Consider the following 16,222-nt stretch of genomic DNA (forward strand, 5'->3'; position numbering starts at 1 on the left):
TGTATTTTTCCTGGATGACGCAATCACGTTAAGTGTTACAGCCAATCACCGAAACTTGGCACCGAAAGACGAGGCATGTTTCGATACTCGGTAGAACCGAAGCATTTCGGTCGGTACCATAAAAGCACCGAAGTTCGGTACCCAGCCCTCTATATGAATGAACACCTGACAGGTGTGGGAAGTCGTAATCTTACTAATTATGCAATTAACAGTTCTCGAGAAAGTGCCCTCAGTTAAATCCAATTGATACTTCTGACGCATAGCCTCTGCAGTCGTCAAATCTGTCTCTGTGCATGACCAGAAGAAGTTCTCGTGATTTCTTAAATAGCGCTTTGTCTGGAAACTGCTGTGCGTCCCTAGAAATTCCAGACCGACACTGCAGAAGCATACCAGCAAACTGGTCCGCATAAAGCACAATCTTCTGCTGCAATTGGTCATTGTGCCGGAAATAAAAGCGTGTTTAAAAACAGCCATGTTTACTGTGACAAAGGGACAGAGAGAAATCTTTACCAGTTAACATGATGAAACTTCTCCGGGGGGTTTTTTGTGAGTAAAAACTTGAAAAAAACGATGTTTGTACCTTTAAAAGTGCAAGAAAACTTTGTCCAGATATGTTTGATATTTGGAGCTCAGCTTTAAGCTGAAGTTTGCTAACACTTAATGTTTGGCTATTATACTTAAAAACCCAAAAGTACGCAGAAACACTTTAAATGCAAGCAACCCACAACAAAGGAAAAAGCAAATGCACAGACCAAGCAGTGGGTTTTTGTTTCATTCTTTTAGCTTCTTCCCAAGCCCCCAGGAGGGAAAGAAACAACAATGGCCAATGAGGCAAGTAATAGTGAAGCCTCTGGAGTCGTCCTCTGTGTGTGTCTGAGAGACCTTTGATTTCCCACAGTGAAGAACATCACTTAAAGTCCACTCATAAGCCTCCTGCTGCACGCTGCTCTCACCAGGCTTAACTTCTAGTTTATCACTTGGCTTGACACGGTAGCCTCTGCGGATAATAAGCATCGGTTCAAATCAGCCAAAGCATAAGCAGGCATTGCATATTCTCCTGATAACTGAGTCCAAACTCTAGAAGGCAAGAAACCTTCAGTGGGAGGTTTCTGTAAACCAGTGGTGATCATGTGCAATCTCAGAGACATCCCAGATGTTTTTCTTTTTTTTATTATATCATCTTGCAAAACAGTTTAAGAGCATTTTGTTTTTAAATAAAAGCCACATTTTTTAGCCTAAAACCTCTTACGCTCGCAGTTTTACATTTTCCCGAAATGTGCAGATTTCTCACATGTTAATAAATGCAGGGCTGGGGCCTGAAAATGCCTTCGGCAATAATAAAAAAAATAGAGTAGATTAAGCTCAACTTTCTGATAGGAATGTCAATTTCACTCTGCCTTTATTACCCCTTTTGAATCAATAGCAGCCTCGCATTTAATGATGTCTTCATTTCCCCGCAGCTCGACTCTGCAGCGGCCACTGAGCAGTCTAATTCAACCAGTGTCCTAACAGCAGCCGTGTGTTTCATTTGTAATGCTGGGTGAATTTCTACAATGGGTGAAGAGTTAGCAAGGGTTATGTATGAGTAAGTGACACTTGCCATCATTATAACGCTAGCACCTTGTAGCAGAGAGGAGATTAAATAATCGAGCTAGAAGCCAAGCAGCAGATCAAACAGCCGTTCATAAAGCAGGATAGCTTAAAGGACTTTAAAACATTGAACTAGTAGCCTACAGCAGAAAGAAATGAATTAGCACTTGAGTAGCAAAGCAGAACGACAGTGATCTGCTACAGTATCCTGGGGCAGAAACAATAACCCTTCAAAAGTACAATGTGACTAGCTGACGGAAACTTCATTTGATCGGTAGAACATTGTGTTTGGATGTTTTCAGTACACAGAGCCCCAGCTTCAGGAATGCACTCAGAGATAACACCTCCATGCATGCATGGGCTAAATCTTAGAGCTAAGGCTGGTATCTGCTGATCTCAGTTCAAAAGGTAAGAGCCTCTGAGACTGAAACGGCATGATAACAGAGAACATGGTAGTTAGTGAGGTGCTGATAGGTGGACTTTGCTACTGCTGAACAGAGACTGTTCCTCCAGTTTTAGGTCTGATAGAAATAAAAGCGTCCTGGTGGTGCATTGATTCATGCACAAATTCTATATTCCAATTTTACTTTGTTTTAGCCAAAAAGATTTTAACCTTTCAAGGTTTTGATATATTTAAAGGCCTTTAAAAATCCTCCTCCGTCGTGATGGCACGTCAAGTTTCTGTGGAAATGTGCAAACAGGAAAAACTACTTTTCAAACTTTTAACCCAATGTTAGAGAAAGAAAAAAGCTAAGCTAACGACACCGTAACAGTTACGGTGCACAAACCTCAACAATTTGATCAAAACACCTTTTGATTTAACATCAGCTTTCAGATTGTGGTATTAACATCCTAATTATTGACATAACAGTGTTTACCAAGTCTTTTTTTGCAAATGCTCCACAAATTTATCACACAAGTGAAATTGCCGTGTATATGGAGGACCATCACTACCATATTTTTAAAAATAAATACAGAAATACATAAAAAAGCATACAATTAATTGCCCCCAAAAGTACAATAAACAAAAAAATCTAGGTAGAAATTAAATTATACAATGAGACATAAACATATAAATACATCTCATAATTAGCTTCTTTATTTATTCGCCTTTGTAATAATTACCTTATTTATTTCTTGTCCGTTATTATTTTTAACTTTATTTATTAATTACCTTTTTTAAAATTATTTATTTATGTGCATGTTATAATATTTTTGCCTGTTATATTCTTCCTTTGCATTTTTTTTACCCTATTTATTTCTTAAACGCTATTTATTTCTGCCTGGCGTTTTTAGATTTCTGTATAAATTCCTGCCTCATTATGCAAATGAGTCTTAGATGGTCAACTTCTACCCAGTGGTTGGTTAGCATTTTACTGCATCGGTTTACAGGAGAGGAGAGTCTGAAGTCACTGGCCGTTTCTCAATTCATAAGAACGCGAGTGCGGACTCGTGTCCTTGCCAAATATGTTCTTGAGAAGAACCCGGGAAAGTCGGGACTCAGGGAGAACGGCAGCACGCAGCTGGTTCAATTGGAACAGAAGCGTACTGATGAGGTCACTAAATGCTCGGCTGGTCACCTCCTGTTAATAGTCTCTAGATTATAATAAATTCCGACTTTTTTCATTTGGTGGGGGAATAAAAATTAACACAGTCAGATAAACACAAATCAACTGAACATTTTGCCAAATAAAAAAATAAATATCAACACCATAGCCACTGTCCTTCACACGCGGCTATGCCGAGACAGGGCTGCTACAGACGGGCTAGGATTAGACCTGGCTGCCGTTACCCTCGGAGCTCCGCTGGTTGCCGCGGCCTCTCAACTTCGGAAACTTTTTTTTAAATGACGCATTAAATCAGTAATTGGACCATATAATGATACTTAAAAGTATAATGTTCTTCCTTAAATTATCTCAAAACCTAATTTTCTTGAACAACTGCAACAGAAAAGAGAACTTTTAACTTAATACCCTGAGCTCTGTGAGTTAAGAAGATGAGCTGCTTCCTCCAGATTCTGAAAAACTACATTGTCGACATCTGTGTCCATGTGTGCCGCTAACTGAAACACACATTCTGTCAGAGCGTCCAAACGAAAAATAATAAAGTCTATACTTATAACGTTAGCATTTATCAAAAACAGTTGCTAAATGCCTCAGCTCACTGACAACTTCAACGTAGGTAGCCATTTTTGTTGTGACTGTGGCGGCTGGCATAAGTGCTATCCAACCAATGTGCAGAAGTCGACCCTTCCTCATTTACAGAAAGAGGCAGAAATGCATACAGATACATAAAAAACATTGAAGAAATAAATAGGGTAAAAAATTACAAAGGAAGAATAAAACAGACAAAAACATTATAACATGCACATAAATAAATAAGGTAATTATTACAAAGGTAAATAAATAAAGAAGCTAATTAAGAGATATATATACATTTATCTCTCACTGTATAACTTAATTTCAACCTATATTTATTTATTTATTTATTGTATTTTTGTGGGGAATTAATTGTATGCTTATTTATTTATTGAGCATTTATTTATTTCTGTATTTATTTTGAAATATGGTAGAGCTGGTCCTCCATACGTGCGTAAACTTTGCGTGAAAAAATATGCATTAAAAGTGGTCAAAAGGAGTTCTATCGAATTTTTTTGTCCTAAAACTAAAATGACAAATCAAAATACATTTTCTGAGAGGTTCTAGAAGTAAAATACCAGGTTATGAGAAAAGCGTCTTTATCTGAATAAGTATCTGGTAAAAAAAGGGAACAAAAATGGGGGAAAAAGGCCAAAATTCTTACAAATCATAAATTAGAAGGAAAGTAGTTACCAACCTCTGTATCCATTATATGCACCTTTATTGGGGTTAAGGATTTTACTACTGTCAGTGTCCACAGAAAATAATAATGTAAAGATGTAATGTTGTATAAAGAAGCTGTGGAAAGATTGGTTCCACAATCACAATCACTGCAGGTTGAGGGATGCAGTCAGGGTCATTTTTGGTGCCACTAGTTGGTTTTTCGACAGATATTAGCAAGGAAAGCAGGCATAGAGAGGAGGAAGAACTTGGATTAACTGGCCTGAACTTGGAGCTGAATCGTTGATAGCTGGGTTGAGGGCTGACAGCCTGAGTACAGGGTGCACCCACTCTACCCAGTCTGCTACTGGTGTTGTTACACCTAATGATGATGGGACTCTGGAAATATGTTCAGCTATGGATTAAAAAAAAGTCTATTTTCCATTCTGAATCACATCCAGTGATCTTTTCTTTTTGCAATAAGGAAAAAAAGACAAAATTTAGAGCTAAAATTTTTTAGTCTCTTGCAGGATACATTAAAACATTGAGTCTCATTGGTCCTCATTAATCATTAGTTTATTTTATGTTTTTTTTTAGGTTGACTAAATCAGAGTATAGATCTGCATTCCAAAACTGCTATTATAGCAGCAACTCAATGTTTCTTTTCATTTGGGTGAGGGTAATCTTTATTGAGTGGTGAACTCTTCATCTTCTAACTTGTTTTCTGAACATGGAGGCTTTCCCCTGTAGACTATAAAGCTCTGGCCCTGCTGTGGTAACCCAGACGTAAACAAGCAAGCACTTTACCCTGTCTTTCATCCTCCAGCTCTGCGCTAACGCCTTGGAGCCCTCGATCTTCTCCAAGTGCCTTTTCTTCATGAAGGTCAAGGGAAGCTTCCAGTCATTCATGTCTGCCTCCTCTTCCTCAGTCAGCCCCACGGCTGGGGAATGAAGCAGCTCCGAGTCCATTTTCATCAGGGCCCTAAAAGGGGTTAAATGCAACAGATGTGATGAGCTTCTGTGGTCTGCAGAGAATTATTGTACAAATATGCATCAGAATCTATTGGAAAACATCTCAAAGCATCTTTAATCAATTATCAGTGACTGATCCATATACCTCCATTAAAACTCCTCATGACCAGAATAAACCGGATGTATGCTTGCCCCAGCTCTGAAAAGGCCCGATCATATCTTCCGTTTTGTCCTTTTTTAAGCTTCACTTAATAACAAATCTTGGTATCCCCCTTAATATCTGTGCAATTTCAAATTAAGACATTTTCTCTGTTGTTAACCATAAATCTGTTTGCCTTTACTGCTCATTGGTCATTATCACTTGGACAAGTTTCCTGTCATGATTCCACCACAAAGCATATGAGCATATATGGCATTAAATGGGATGGTTGATCATAAATAATAAATCAGTTAAAACTGGAAGTCATCACAGCAGGATCGGGTATCTGCCAAAAAAGCTCAAAAATCCCTACAGGAAAAACAGGACTTTAGGGAATAGATCAGTTTACTGGTTATATCTTCTTTACCTGTTCCTTCTTGAAACACTGTCTGACTTTCTTTCTGAACAATTTTTGACCTCACTTCTAATTTAAAAAGAAAATAAAGGACTCAGTATAAGTTGAAAACAAAACAAACAAACAGTAAAAAGATTAGACCTTTCTTTGTTATATGCTGGCAAAAACCAAACGGAAAAAAAAAAAAAAGAATAAATAAATCTGGTAAACTTTTTGGGGAAAAAAAAAGAAAAGTAAACATGATTTTTAAAGGGTGATGCTGATACTGATTATTTTGATACCGCCTTGATCCACTAAGTGTGCTGCTGATATTTGTGGGCCGACTGTTGGAGACGATATTGCTTTTCCTTCCTCCATTTACAGGAAAAAGATGACATAATAATAAATGTTGCACAAGCCTTAGTTTGACCAAAAAACACAAGTCAAAAGAAATATCAAGAATGGACAGAAAATGGAAGTAGCAGCAATGTATGACTGCTGAACATTCGATAGAAGAAAACAAACGCATCCGGCCAATGTATCGGTCTTCTCTACATTATAAATGTAAAATAAAACCAACCACAAGGAATTTCCCAAAGCAATCACTTTGTATTAGAACATTTCTTTCTTTAATAAACAGAAATATTCTGCTTTAAGGAAGCATTAATTTCATTAAGCTATACCGTATTCAGATCAGTTAATTCAAATCTTTGTTTTATTCTATCACATAGGTCTGATAGAAATAGACCATCCAGTTTAGCTTTAACTCTTGACTCACAGCATCACATTTTTCCACTTAGCTCTAGAAATGACTGCAGCCCGTCTGGACACACCACCCCGTTTGTACACCAGTAAAAGTCCTGAGAATACTGAGGTCACTCATTTCCAACGGCTTTTTACAACGTCTACAATCCTATTTTTCTATGATGTTTATAAGTCATGCTTTTTAGTCTGCCATCAAAACACACGCTAAAAAAAAAACAAAAGAAAACTGACACCAAACCCACTGCAGTGCAGATATTTCGCAACCAATCAGCCCACCTATCATACTGTATACTTTCTGCAAGATATTCAACTGTTCTGAAATGTTCAAATTCTGGTCAGATAATTAAAGATTGTGTTTTTTGAACTAAACCATGAAAACTTATTTAGGGTTTAATTTGAGTTTTAATAGAGATCTTTATGCAGTGTTGTTCTTTTACAGGCTCGGCTGTTAAATACAATTTGCTTCCTTCCATTGGTCCTCTGATCAATCTGCACCAATTGCCATATTTTTGGGTGATGGGCAATCAGCAGATACTAACATGGGGAAACAATCTTATCCACCATCTTATTTACAATCTTATCTACCCCTGCCATCCATCCATTGTCGATGCTCTAAGCCCCATCATTTATATGTAAGAGGCCTAAATAATGTTTTTATTGTTTCACTAGGATCGTTTAAAGAACAAGTCATGCAGGACCAGGGCCTTCTTTACACTCATTTATAATATGTGAAAAGTGCTCGTTATGGAGGCAGTGCTCGGTGAACCAGGTGACATGCAAGGGGGGGTATCAGGGCTGGAAGAGGCCTCGGATGTGACTGACTGATGGCCTGACAGTGGCGCAATCATGGAGGGAGAGGATTTCTCCCAACTGTATTCACTATAAACAGAGCAAATGGGGGAACATTCTGCAAAGGAGGCCAGAGGTCCAAAAATTATACTGATTTAAGTAGCTGGTTCTAGAGATTCCCAAACCCTGGAGAAATTAGTTTAGGTTGGAATTTCGGATAAGAGGCTTCAGTAGCTTCATTTCCATGTTTGAGCCGACAAAGGAACTCTGCTCTAATGGCCCCCTCCTTCGATATAAGGCTCACATAGGAATCATACCTAAATATCTGTACCAAACACTCTTGATAAACAAAAATACTAACTCTAACAAAGGGTCACTAGAGCCTAATAACATAATTACCGTAGTGCAAAAGACTATGAAAAGTGGAGTGAGATCCTTTAAGGGAGTGGAATTTCAGATCTAAAAACGTCTTAAACTGACGATTAAAGTTGACTATGGCTACAGAGATTATACTGAAGATCAGCCCATAATTTAGCACCATCTCTTATTTCCCCTTTCTTGCTTAATTGAGGCATTAAATACCATGAAAATGTTGCTAAGGGTTATCACAATGTCAGAACTTCATTCCGGCTCACAGCCTAATATTCTCTTTTTCCTACGTTATAAAGAGTTGCTAAAAACAGGAAAAGCATTAACATTGGATTTAAAAAAGTGTGCGTCATCTTTTTAGTGTTTTATTACGATTTGACAATACCTTTATGTCACTGGGTCATAAAAAATTAAAATTTCAACATTGTTTGATTAAAAAATTGATTGACGTTCCAAAAGCGAAAGACTGTAAGTAGGAGAAGAGAGTCAACAGAGAGCTTTTCAGGGCAGAGCCTCTGATGTCAGTTTCTCTGGATGAGGTCACAATATTGAGGAAGTCAACACTAAAAATAACTAGTAAATACTCCTAAACCAATGATTGCTACAAATGTGAAGAAAATAGTCCAATTAATAGATGGGACAGACAGCACAATGCAGCACTGATGTACACAGTTTATTAGCCAAAAAAGATTTAAAAAAAAAGATTTTGGATTGAGCTGTCCTTTAAGGGTTTTCAATAAACTTAAGATTCTAACATTAAAAGGTTATTCTGACTCGACAGTGTCAATTACAAAAACAACAATATAAAAAATATACACTATTGGCCAAAATAAGGTCAGTATTTTTAAACATCTGCAATTATTGGACCCCTAATTAACCGTGCAACTTGGCAGTTTCCATTCGACCTGCGCTGGTTCGCTTGAATTGCCTGATTGCCATCTTGTTCAGCTAAGCCAGGGCAAAAATGTATTTAATACGTTAATTGGCCGTTTTTTTGGTGCAGGAATGTGTCATCTGTTGTTTGGAACTGGAATGGGTTGTCTGAGACCCTATGCTGCAACATTTGCCTAAATACCATTGCAGTGAAAGACAGCCGGCACAAACCTTTTCCAACACCTCAAACAGAGGCATCCAGTCGAATCTGAAAAAAGGCTAATTTCTCCAAGGTGAACAAAACCAAACTGACCAACAAACTACAGCTAAAAAACAGCACACTGTAGCTGAATCTATTGCACAAGTTATCGCATATCACAGGAAAGGGGCACGGTGAAGAACAATCGCTGAAATAGTTGCTTTGCACATAGTTAAAGACATGGTGCCCATATGTACCATAGAGAAGATGAGGTTTATTAATATGATTAAAACAGTAGAAACCAGATAAGAGCTACCCAGTAACAAGTACTTCAATGAAGTCACCTTGCTGTTGCTTTCCTTATTAAGGTTGAGGAGGTCTGAAAAAAATTATAAATTGAAATACAAAAAAAAATAAATAAATAAAATAATCAGAGATTTTATTTCTAGGCATATCGCCCAGCCCTATGTTCAGCCCAGACCACCTTCATAGGTAGACCATTGGTGCATTATCCCCTCATAGTATAGGTGTGACACTGTGTATGACAAACTGTGAGAAAAAAGGTAGTAGACGACTAACATAAATCTCACTGTGAAGACCAATTTAGCTGCTAGATCATCATTGTGGAGAAAAAATATTCAATCCTAACTTTCTTGGTCGCAAAAAAGTACTTTTGTTCACACAGGATGTTCCATCATCAATTATTCTGAGTAATTTTCCATCTATTTTTAGTCGGTGTAGTAACAATGTGGTCAAGTGACTCCAATACATCACATGCAGAAGCAGAGATGTGAGGGAGTTGTTATTAGATGGGTGATGGGTCTCAATCCTAAAGATTTCAGTCAATTAACCCAACAGAGATCACAAGCCAAATCAGAGGAGGAAAAACAAGTACAGTTTTTGAAATCTGACTTAAATTAAACAAGAACAATAATGTGAGTCCTTATATGATTTGTTGATCTCTACAATTAATAACCGTGCTTAGAGATATTTCTTAATTTTTAGAAAAGTACGTTTTCAACGCATTATCTATGGGTACAATATCACAATGGCAAAGAACATATATGGGTGCAATATTTCATGTGGTGCTTTTACTTCATAACTCTTGATGTATCTGGCAATGTTTTCCTAATGTCACTGAGGCTTATTTATTCCATAGGAATCAAATGCTATGAAAGGTTTTTAGGTTTTCGCGACCGGATGTAAGAGACATTTGATGTGTGCGGTTGCAGAAGTCTAAAGGCCAATTTATGCTTCTGACGCATAGCCTCTGCAACTGTCCAAGCTGTCTCTATGCTTGACCACGGCCCCCGTGCAGAGGCTCTAAAACCGTTGTCGCGCATCTCAAAAAAATCCTGATTACGCGTAGGACAGTTACAAACCTGCGCAGACCTCAAGGTGAAGTGCGCGGACAAACAGCAGCTGTGATTGGTCCTTGGTAGCCTTTCCGGCTGTCTGTGTGGTCGTCCTTCTCGATTCGGTGCGCGCCATTTTTAAAAGGAACAACTCTTTTTGCCGACTCCATTAACAGAACCTGGTCCTCTTCGATGTCTAGCAACTCCAGATACATCTCCGTGACCGTCATATCTTGAAGACACGCCATTGTTGTTTTGGAAGATAAACACTCCCGCCCACGCCACTGAAGTTCTTGTGAATATCCGCTAAAGTTCTCTCGAGTTCTCGAATAGGCTCCCCTTTCCACTTTGGCGGAAACTGCTATGCGTCCCTCGAAATTCCAGACTGACGTTGCAGAAGCATACCAGCAAAACTGGTTCGCGACCAGACCCAAGTAACATTTGATGTGTGTTCAAGAACTCGCGAGAACTTCAGCAGACAGAACTTCTTTGGCGTCAGTGGAAGTGTTTATTTCCCAAAACAACAATGGCGCATCTGGAAGATATCACGGTCAAAGAGATGGCTAGAGTATCCATTGTTGTTATTCCTTGATTTTTAAAAATGCCGTGACCCGGCGCCGAATTAAGAAGGACAACCACACAGACAGCCGGAAAGGCATAGCAAGAACCATTCACAGCTGCTTTTTGTCTGTGCACTTCTGCTTGAGGTCTGAGCAGGTTTAGGAACATCCCACTTATAGTAAGGATTGTACGGTTGCAGAGGCTATGCATCAGAAGTATAGACATCGGTCTAACTGATCCACGATACGTTCAGCTGAGTTTAAGTGCTAATTTCTGCAGCCTATGTTGTTGGGGGGGGGGTTTCCCTGGGATAAAGTGCAACAATGATAACACATGATACAAAAAGTCTCAGTTTATACTAAAAGAAAACATACAAAAAATAACTGGAAAAAATATATAAAAAGGATATTTAATGTGTGGAGGGCAACGCATGGGCTAATGAATGGCTGCTGAATGCACCAATGATCAGAGACCTGCTGCACAATGCAAGAAAAACAAAGCAAATATCAGGCAGCTGATCTATCAGCTATTCTCTGCCAAAAGGTTATGATTTATCTGAAAAAGACTCGGGGTCACATTAGATCATTAGACATTTTTAAACTTCATAATTAAAGTCATTTGTTTGTAATGGCTTCCTGCAATTGTTTAAACGAGTTCTTATTGCAAGGGAGGGGGTTGCTGTGTGTTCACTTGCACCAGTGATCATGGTGATCATGGTGCTCCGCGCTATCTCCTCGTAAAAGTTGTCCAAACAAAAGCTGCAGGCTGCATCCAGTTAGCTCCACTAGCTGCTCCGCTCCACTGTGACTGACCGAGGCTATTTCTATCAAAACTCCTCCCTGTAGTTTACACAGCAAACGAGCAGAGAGATAAAGGAGCAGATGTTCAGAAATGGTGCTAAGTGGTGCTAGCGAAGCGTGCGGATGCAGACCTTGGTGCGGTGGGATGACCAACCCGGGATGGGGAAGAAGCTCTCCGTCTCCGGACAATGACAGACACCGTGGTGCAGATTATCCTGGTCAGGAAACTGTAGGGCAGCGTCCAAAGCCGGTAGAGGAGGTCGAAACCGTCAAAGGCGAGCTGGACCGGTGCGTGTTTGCAGGGGAACCTGCGGCTCCTCTCCCCGGGGCTCTTTGCTATGGGACAGGGCTGGAGACGAGGCCCATCTTCACACGGACAGTCTGCCACAGCCGCGCGAGGAGACGGCCACACTTATGGACGAGGGGGGTCCTGCGCACCAGCGAGCCCACGAGCTGATTTTGTCCGAAGTGTTTCTGGGAAACTAAACACAGACGCGGGAATATCTCCGGAGAGGCACTTCTTCAGCGCTTCAGCAAGGGCGCAGCCATGTTGGGTTAGACCCAGAATGCACTGAAGCTGCCGTGAAACGTCATCACCGTTTCCTGTCATGCACCAAAACAAACATTACGACTGATAGACCGACTGCACGTTTTTGTCAAGGGGAATCAAAACGTGTGATTTATTGGATTTATTTTTAATAATAATAGTAATTTATTTATTTATTTTTTTTATTCTGAATTAAAAATCTGAAAAGTGTGGCGTGCCCACACTTTGTGCTCAGCCCCTCCTGCTCTGACAAAATAATTAAAATCCAGTGTCCATTTATTATGAATGACAGCTGTTCTGTGAATAATACATTAGTGAAAAAACATGATATTTAAGGAGCACTTCAGACAGTTAAAGGTGAGAGCTGGGAGTGAAAAAGGTAATATCCCATATTGAAATTAGGATTGGGAGATCCATCCATCTATCCATCCATTTTTGAATACGCTTGTCCCAAGTGGGGTCATGAGGGGTGCTGGTGCCTATGTCCAGCTGTGTACGGGCGAGAGGCGGGGTACATCCTGGACAGGTCGCCAGTCCATTGCAGGACAACACAGAGACAAACAACCGTTCACGCACAAACTCACACCTAAGGGGATTTTAGGGAAGCCAATTACCCTAACAGTCATGTTTTGGACTGTGGGAGGAAGCCGGAGTACCCGGAGAGAACCCACGCATGCTCAGGGAGAACATGCAAACTCCATGCAGAAAGACCCTGGGCTGGGAATCGAACCCAGAACCTTCTTGCTATCCATTGCTCAACTGAGCATCAAATATTGGGAGATATGGTTTAAAAATCTAATCCCTGATTTTTGTTCTTACCAGATCCATTAATACATCTTTTTTTTTCTCCTGAAAGTTTCATAGTACAAATAACAACTTAAGTATTACTTTCAAGAACTAGCTTTTATTTCAATCATCCTCTCTGGGAGGTAAACATGTTTTAAAAATGCAACGCAAATTTCAAGCTGGTAAAATAATTTTACTTTCAGCATTTTTTCAAAATAAACAATGAAAATATAACAAACTAAATGTTTGCAACTAGTGATGTTACACACGCAGTCAGTTTATCAATTATAAGTAAAGACAAGTGGGTCAAGTACCCAAAGGTTGTATTAAAGTGAGAGTAGTGTACTGCATCATATTTTTACTCCAACAAATAACTCATACAAAAATTAAGAGTAAAAAATTAATAAGAAAAAAAAAGCTACTCAAGAACTGAGCAACTGATCGTGAAATCATCAGGTTTAATGTTTTAAAATCATGTCAATGTTGTCTGCAAATTTTGAAAATAAGATAAAATGAAATTAATATCCAGTATGTCCAGTAATTAAAGGATCATTTCAAGTGAAAGTAAAACAAGATATTTTGCTATAAAAACTCTGATGTCATCAGTGATAGAGTGTTATATAAGTAGATCAGTATAGATCAATATATACAAGTTACTTGCAGTGGATAGTGCTGCTGCTTGATCCCAGGTTCAATTCCCGACCTGCCATCTTTCTGCATGGAGTTTGCATGTTCTCCCTTTGCAGCTGTCTAAGGGGCCCTGCTTGGTTACTTTCTGGCACATGATTCAGTTGACTGTTTGCATTATTTTGACCTCCAAATGGCATGAAAGGATCAGCAAAAAGAAAAAGAAAATAACATTAAAATGAAGAAGCTAGAGCACAAAGTCTTTAACTGTAGGAGCTTCTCTCTTTGTTGCATTTTCCTGTTTTTCATTGGGTGAAGTTACCCATGATGGGTAGAGTAGCTAAACATTTTACTCAAGCAAGAGTAGTGATATCTCATCACATTTTAACTGAAGTAAAAGTAAAACATATGATGCAGAAAAACTACTCCTTAAAGTACGTTTTTCTCAAAAAGTAAATATAACTAGTTACTATCCACCTCTGAGTACACATCTAAGAACAAAAAGAAAAGAACAGATGAAAGGACAAGAAGTTCAAAATAAAAATCCAGATTTTCACAAATTTAAGTCTCTAAACAGAGAATTAAATTAATAATTTTTATCGATTAATTGCTCAGCCCTAGTTAGGAAATAAACTACCGGTAAGCACATTTAATTAAGATGTGGCCAACAAAACACTTATTTAATAATAAGAGTCCTCACCCCCACCTCAGTGTTATACAGTTTTATTCAAGATCTTAAGTTCTCATGAAAAAGTCTTTATCAAACATTGTGGCATAAAAAATGACAACTATACGATGCTTTCATGCCATAAACCTTATTTATTTATAAAGAATTGCTTTTCTTGGGTGGATTTGTTTATTTTTCTAATGAGGGCTTTTCAGACACTTTTTTTTGTTGTTTTTCTTCTATTGCAAGTCAATTTCACTCAGAACCTGCATGAGTCAAGTGACCAGTGTGTTTATATGAGCGCTTAGTTTTCAAACAGCTGGAGCCAAATGCTTTTTTACTGAAGGAAGACATGTGGAGAGGAAAAAAGCTGCTGCGTCTGCACCCCCGAAACCAAAGGTAACCACAGACTTCATGTACTTGCTCAGGTGGTCGATCATGATTTCACAGAGAGACGGTTAATTGAGAGAGTACAATCAACATGTTTACCAGTTTGCTCTCAATCAATAAAGAAGTTTGCTCCAAGGCCTTGATGAATATCATTAAGCAGAATGCGGCCTGTTATGGGCACAGATGACTGTATGGCACTGTGATCACTAGCAGCTTTGCTAGGTGGTCGGCTTACCTACAAACAGGAAAATGTGAAAAAAATAATCACTCTCTTTGCATTCACCAATGGCAAAATCTTTCCAAAGGCCTGTTGCTTGGAGCTTACTCAAAGATACTTCTGACCTCATTTGTTCCTGTAGCCTTCCATGCCTCGGTGTCTGTTGCTGCACGGGGAAACCGATCCAATCACTGGGGTTGCAACAGAGGTAGGGACCCTGAGTTGGCTGGAAGGCAGCTAAAGGAAAGGTAAAAAGGGGAGCTTGGTCTCCCCTCCTCATTCTTATCCACTCTTCTGTCACACAGGGAACAGCATGACAGCCATGCTGGATGCTGAAAGCTCTTAGTAAAAAAGACAGGAACAGGAGAGGCAAAAAACTCCTGCTTCCTCAGATTGATTGCTGGAAGGCAAGAGAGAGAAAAGAGTGATAAATGAATTCAAGCAGGCTGGTGTTCATATGAAGAACCGCGTTCATGTAATCCACCAGCGGGATACAAGAAACCAGAGACACTAGGGTCATAGACAACCATCTGTCATTTTAAAGGATATAATCCCTCTCATCTCTGTCTAAAATCAATAAATCATAAAGGATTAAAATGTTTTGGAAGCAGATTTTGAATAAAAAAAAAAAAACACTATTTAATGTTTATAACAGTTAACATTGATTATTTTTTATTGTATGGTATTCCATATAAAAGGTCAGAAACCAAAACAAAAAAGGCCAGTGCTAATTAGGTCCTTTGTTGGTGTTTTTAAACCAAAGTTGTAGAATATTGATAGATAAACATAGCCTTTGTGATTAATGATTTGTGATACATAGCTTAATGATGATAGGTATTCACTCTCTGTAGGGCTCCACTGAGAATGTTGGCACTCATAACTCATCTTCAAGGTTGACTGACAATAATAAATTGTTATTCTGTACACTTTAAAACTCAGATTTCACATACAAGGCCTCTGACAGTTGCCATGTGGAAATATGGTTGATATTTACATACAGTGCTTTGCAAAAGCTTTTATACTCTTTGAACCTCTTGTTTTTTTTTTTGTCCCACAGGAATCACTTCAGTGTTTTATTGATATTTCATGTAATAGACTTACACAGCATTGTGTATAACTGTAACAAGGAAAAAACTCTTCAAGAGCAGGTAAACCATGGACCAAAAGAAGACAAAGGAATAGTCTTTAGAGATAGTGAGCGCTTGATTAGGCTTAACCAGTACAACTGGAAGGAACAAAGAGTGTGTGGAGTAAAGAAGTTTCCTTATAAAACATGGTTTTTCATGTGGTAGTGTCAATTTTCAAATAAAATTTTCACTGTTAAAATTGATTAGAAATTAATAATTTGTTTAGAGATAACCTAAGGTTTAGATTCTGATAAAAG

The 16,222-nt window shown here is 38.7% G+C and overlaps 1 protein-coding gene across 4 annotated transcripts in view; it reads right to left on the minus strand.

Moving 5' to 3' along the window:
• rptor (regulatory associated protein of MTOR, complex 1) overlaps positions 1-12,161 on the minus strand; it is a 214,629-nt gene extending 202,468 nt beyond the window's left edge. For all 4 annotated transcript variants that reach the window (XM_015375832.1, XM_015375830.1, XM_015375831.1 and 1 more), the window contains exons 1-2: positions 11,736-12,161; positions 5,196-5,370 (exon numbers count right to left, since the gene is read on the minus strand). In XM_015375832.1, the coding sequence (XP_015231318.1) occupies positions 5,196-5,363 (168 nt within the window). In that variant the 5' untranslated portion in view covers positions 5,364-5,370; positions 11,736-12,161. The remainder of the gene's footprint in view (positions 1-5,195; positions 5,371-11,735) is intronic.
• Positions 12,162-16,222: the final 4,061 nt, after the last annotated feature.

Source organism: Cyprinodon variegatus, unplaced genomic scaffold (assembly GCF_000732505.1).
Source record: "Cyprinodon variegatus isolate N-32 unplaced genomic scaffold, C_variegatus-1.0 Scaffold126, whole genome shotgun sequence".
NCBI lineage: Eukaryota > Metazoa > Chordata > Actinopteri > Cyprinodontiformes > Cyprinodontidae > Cyprinodon > Cyprinodon variegatus.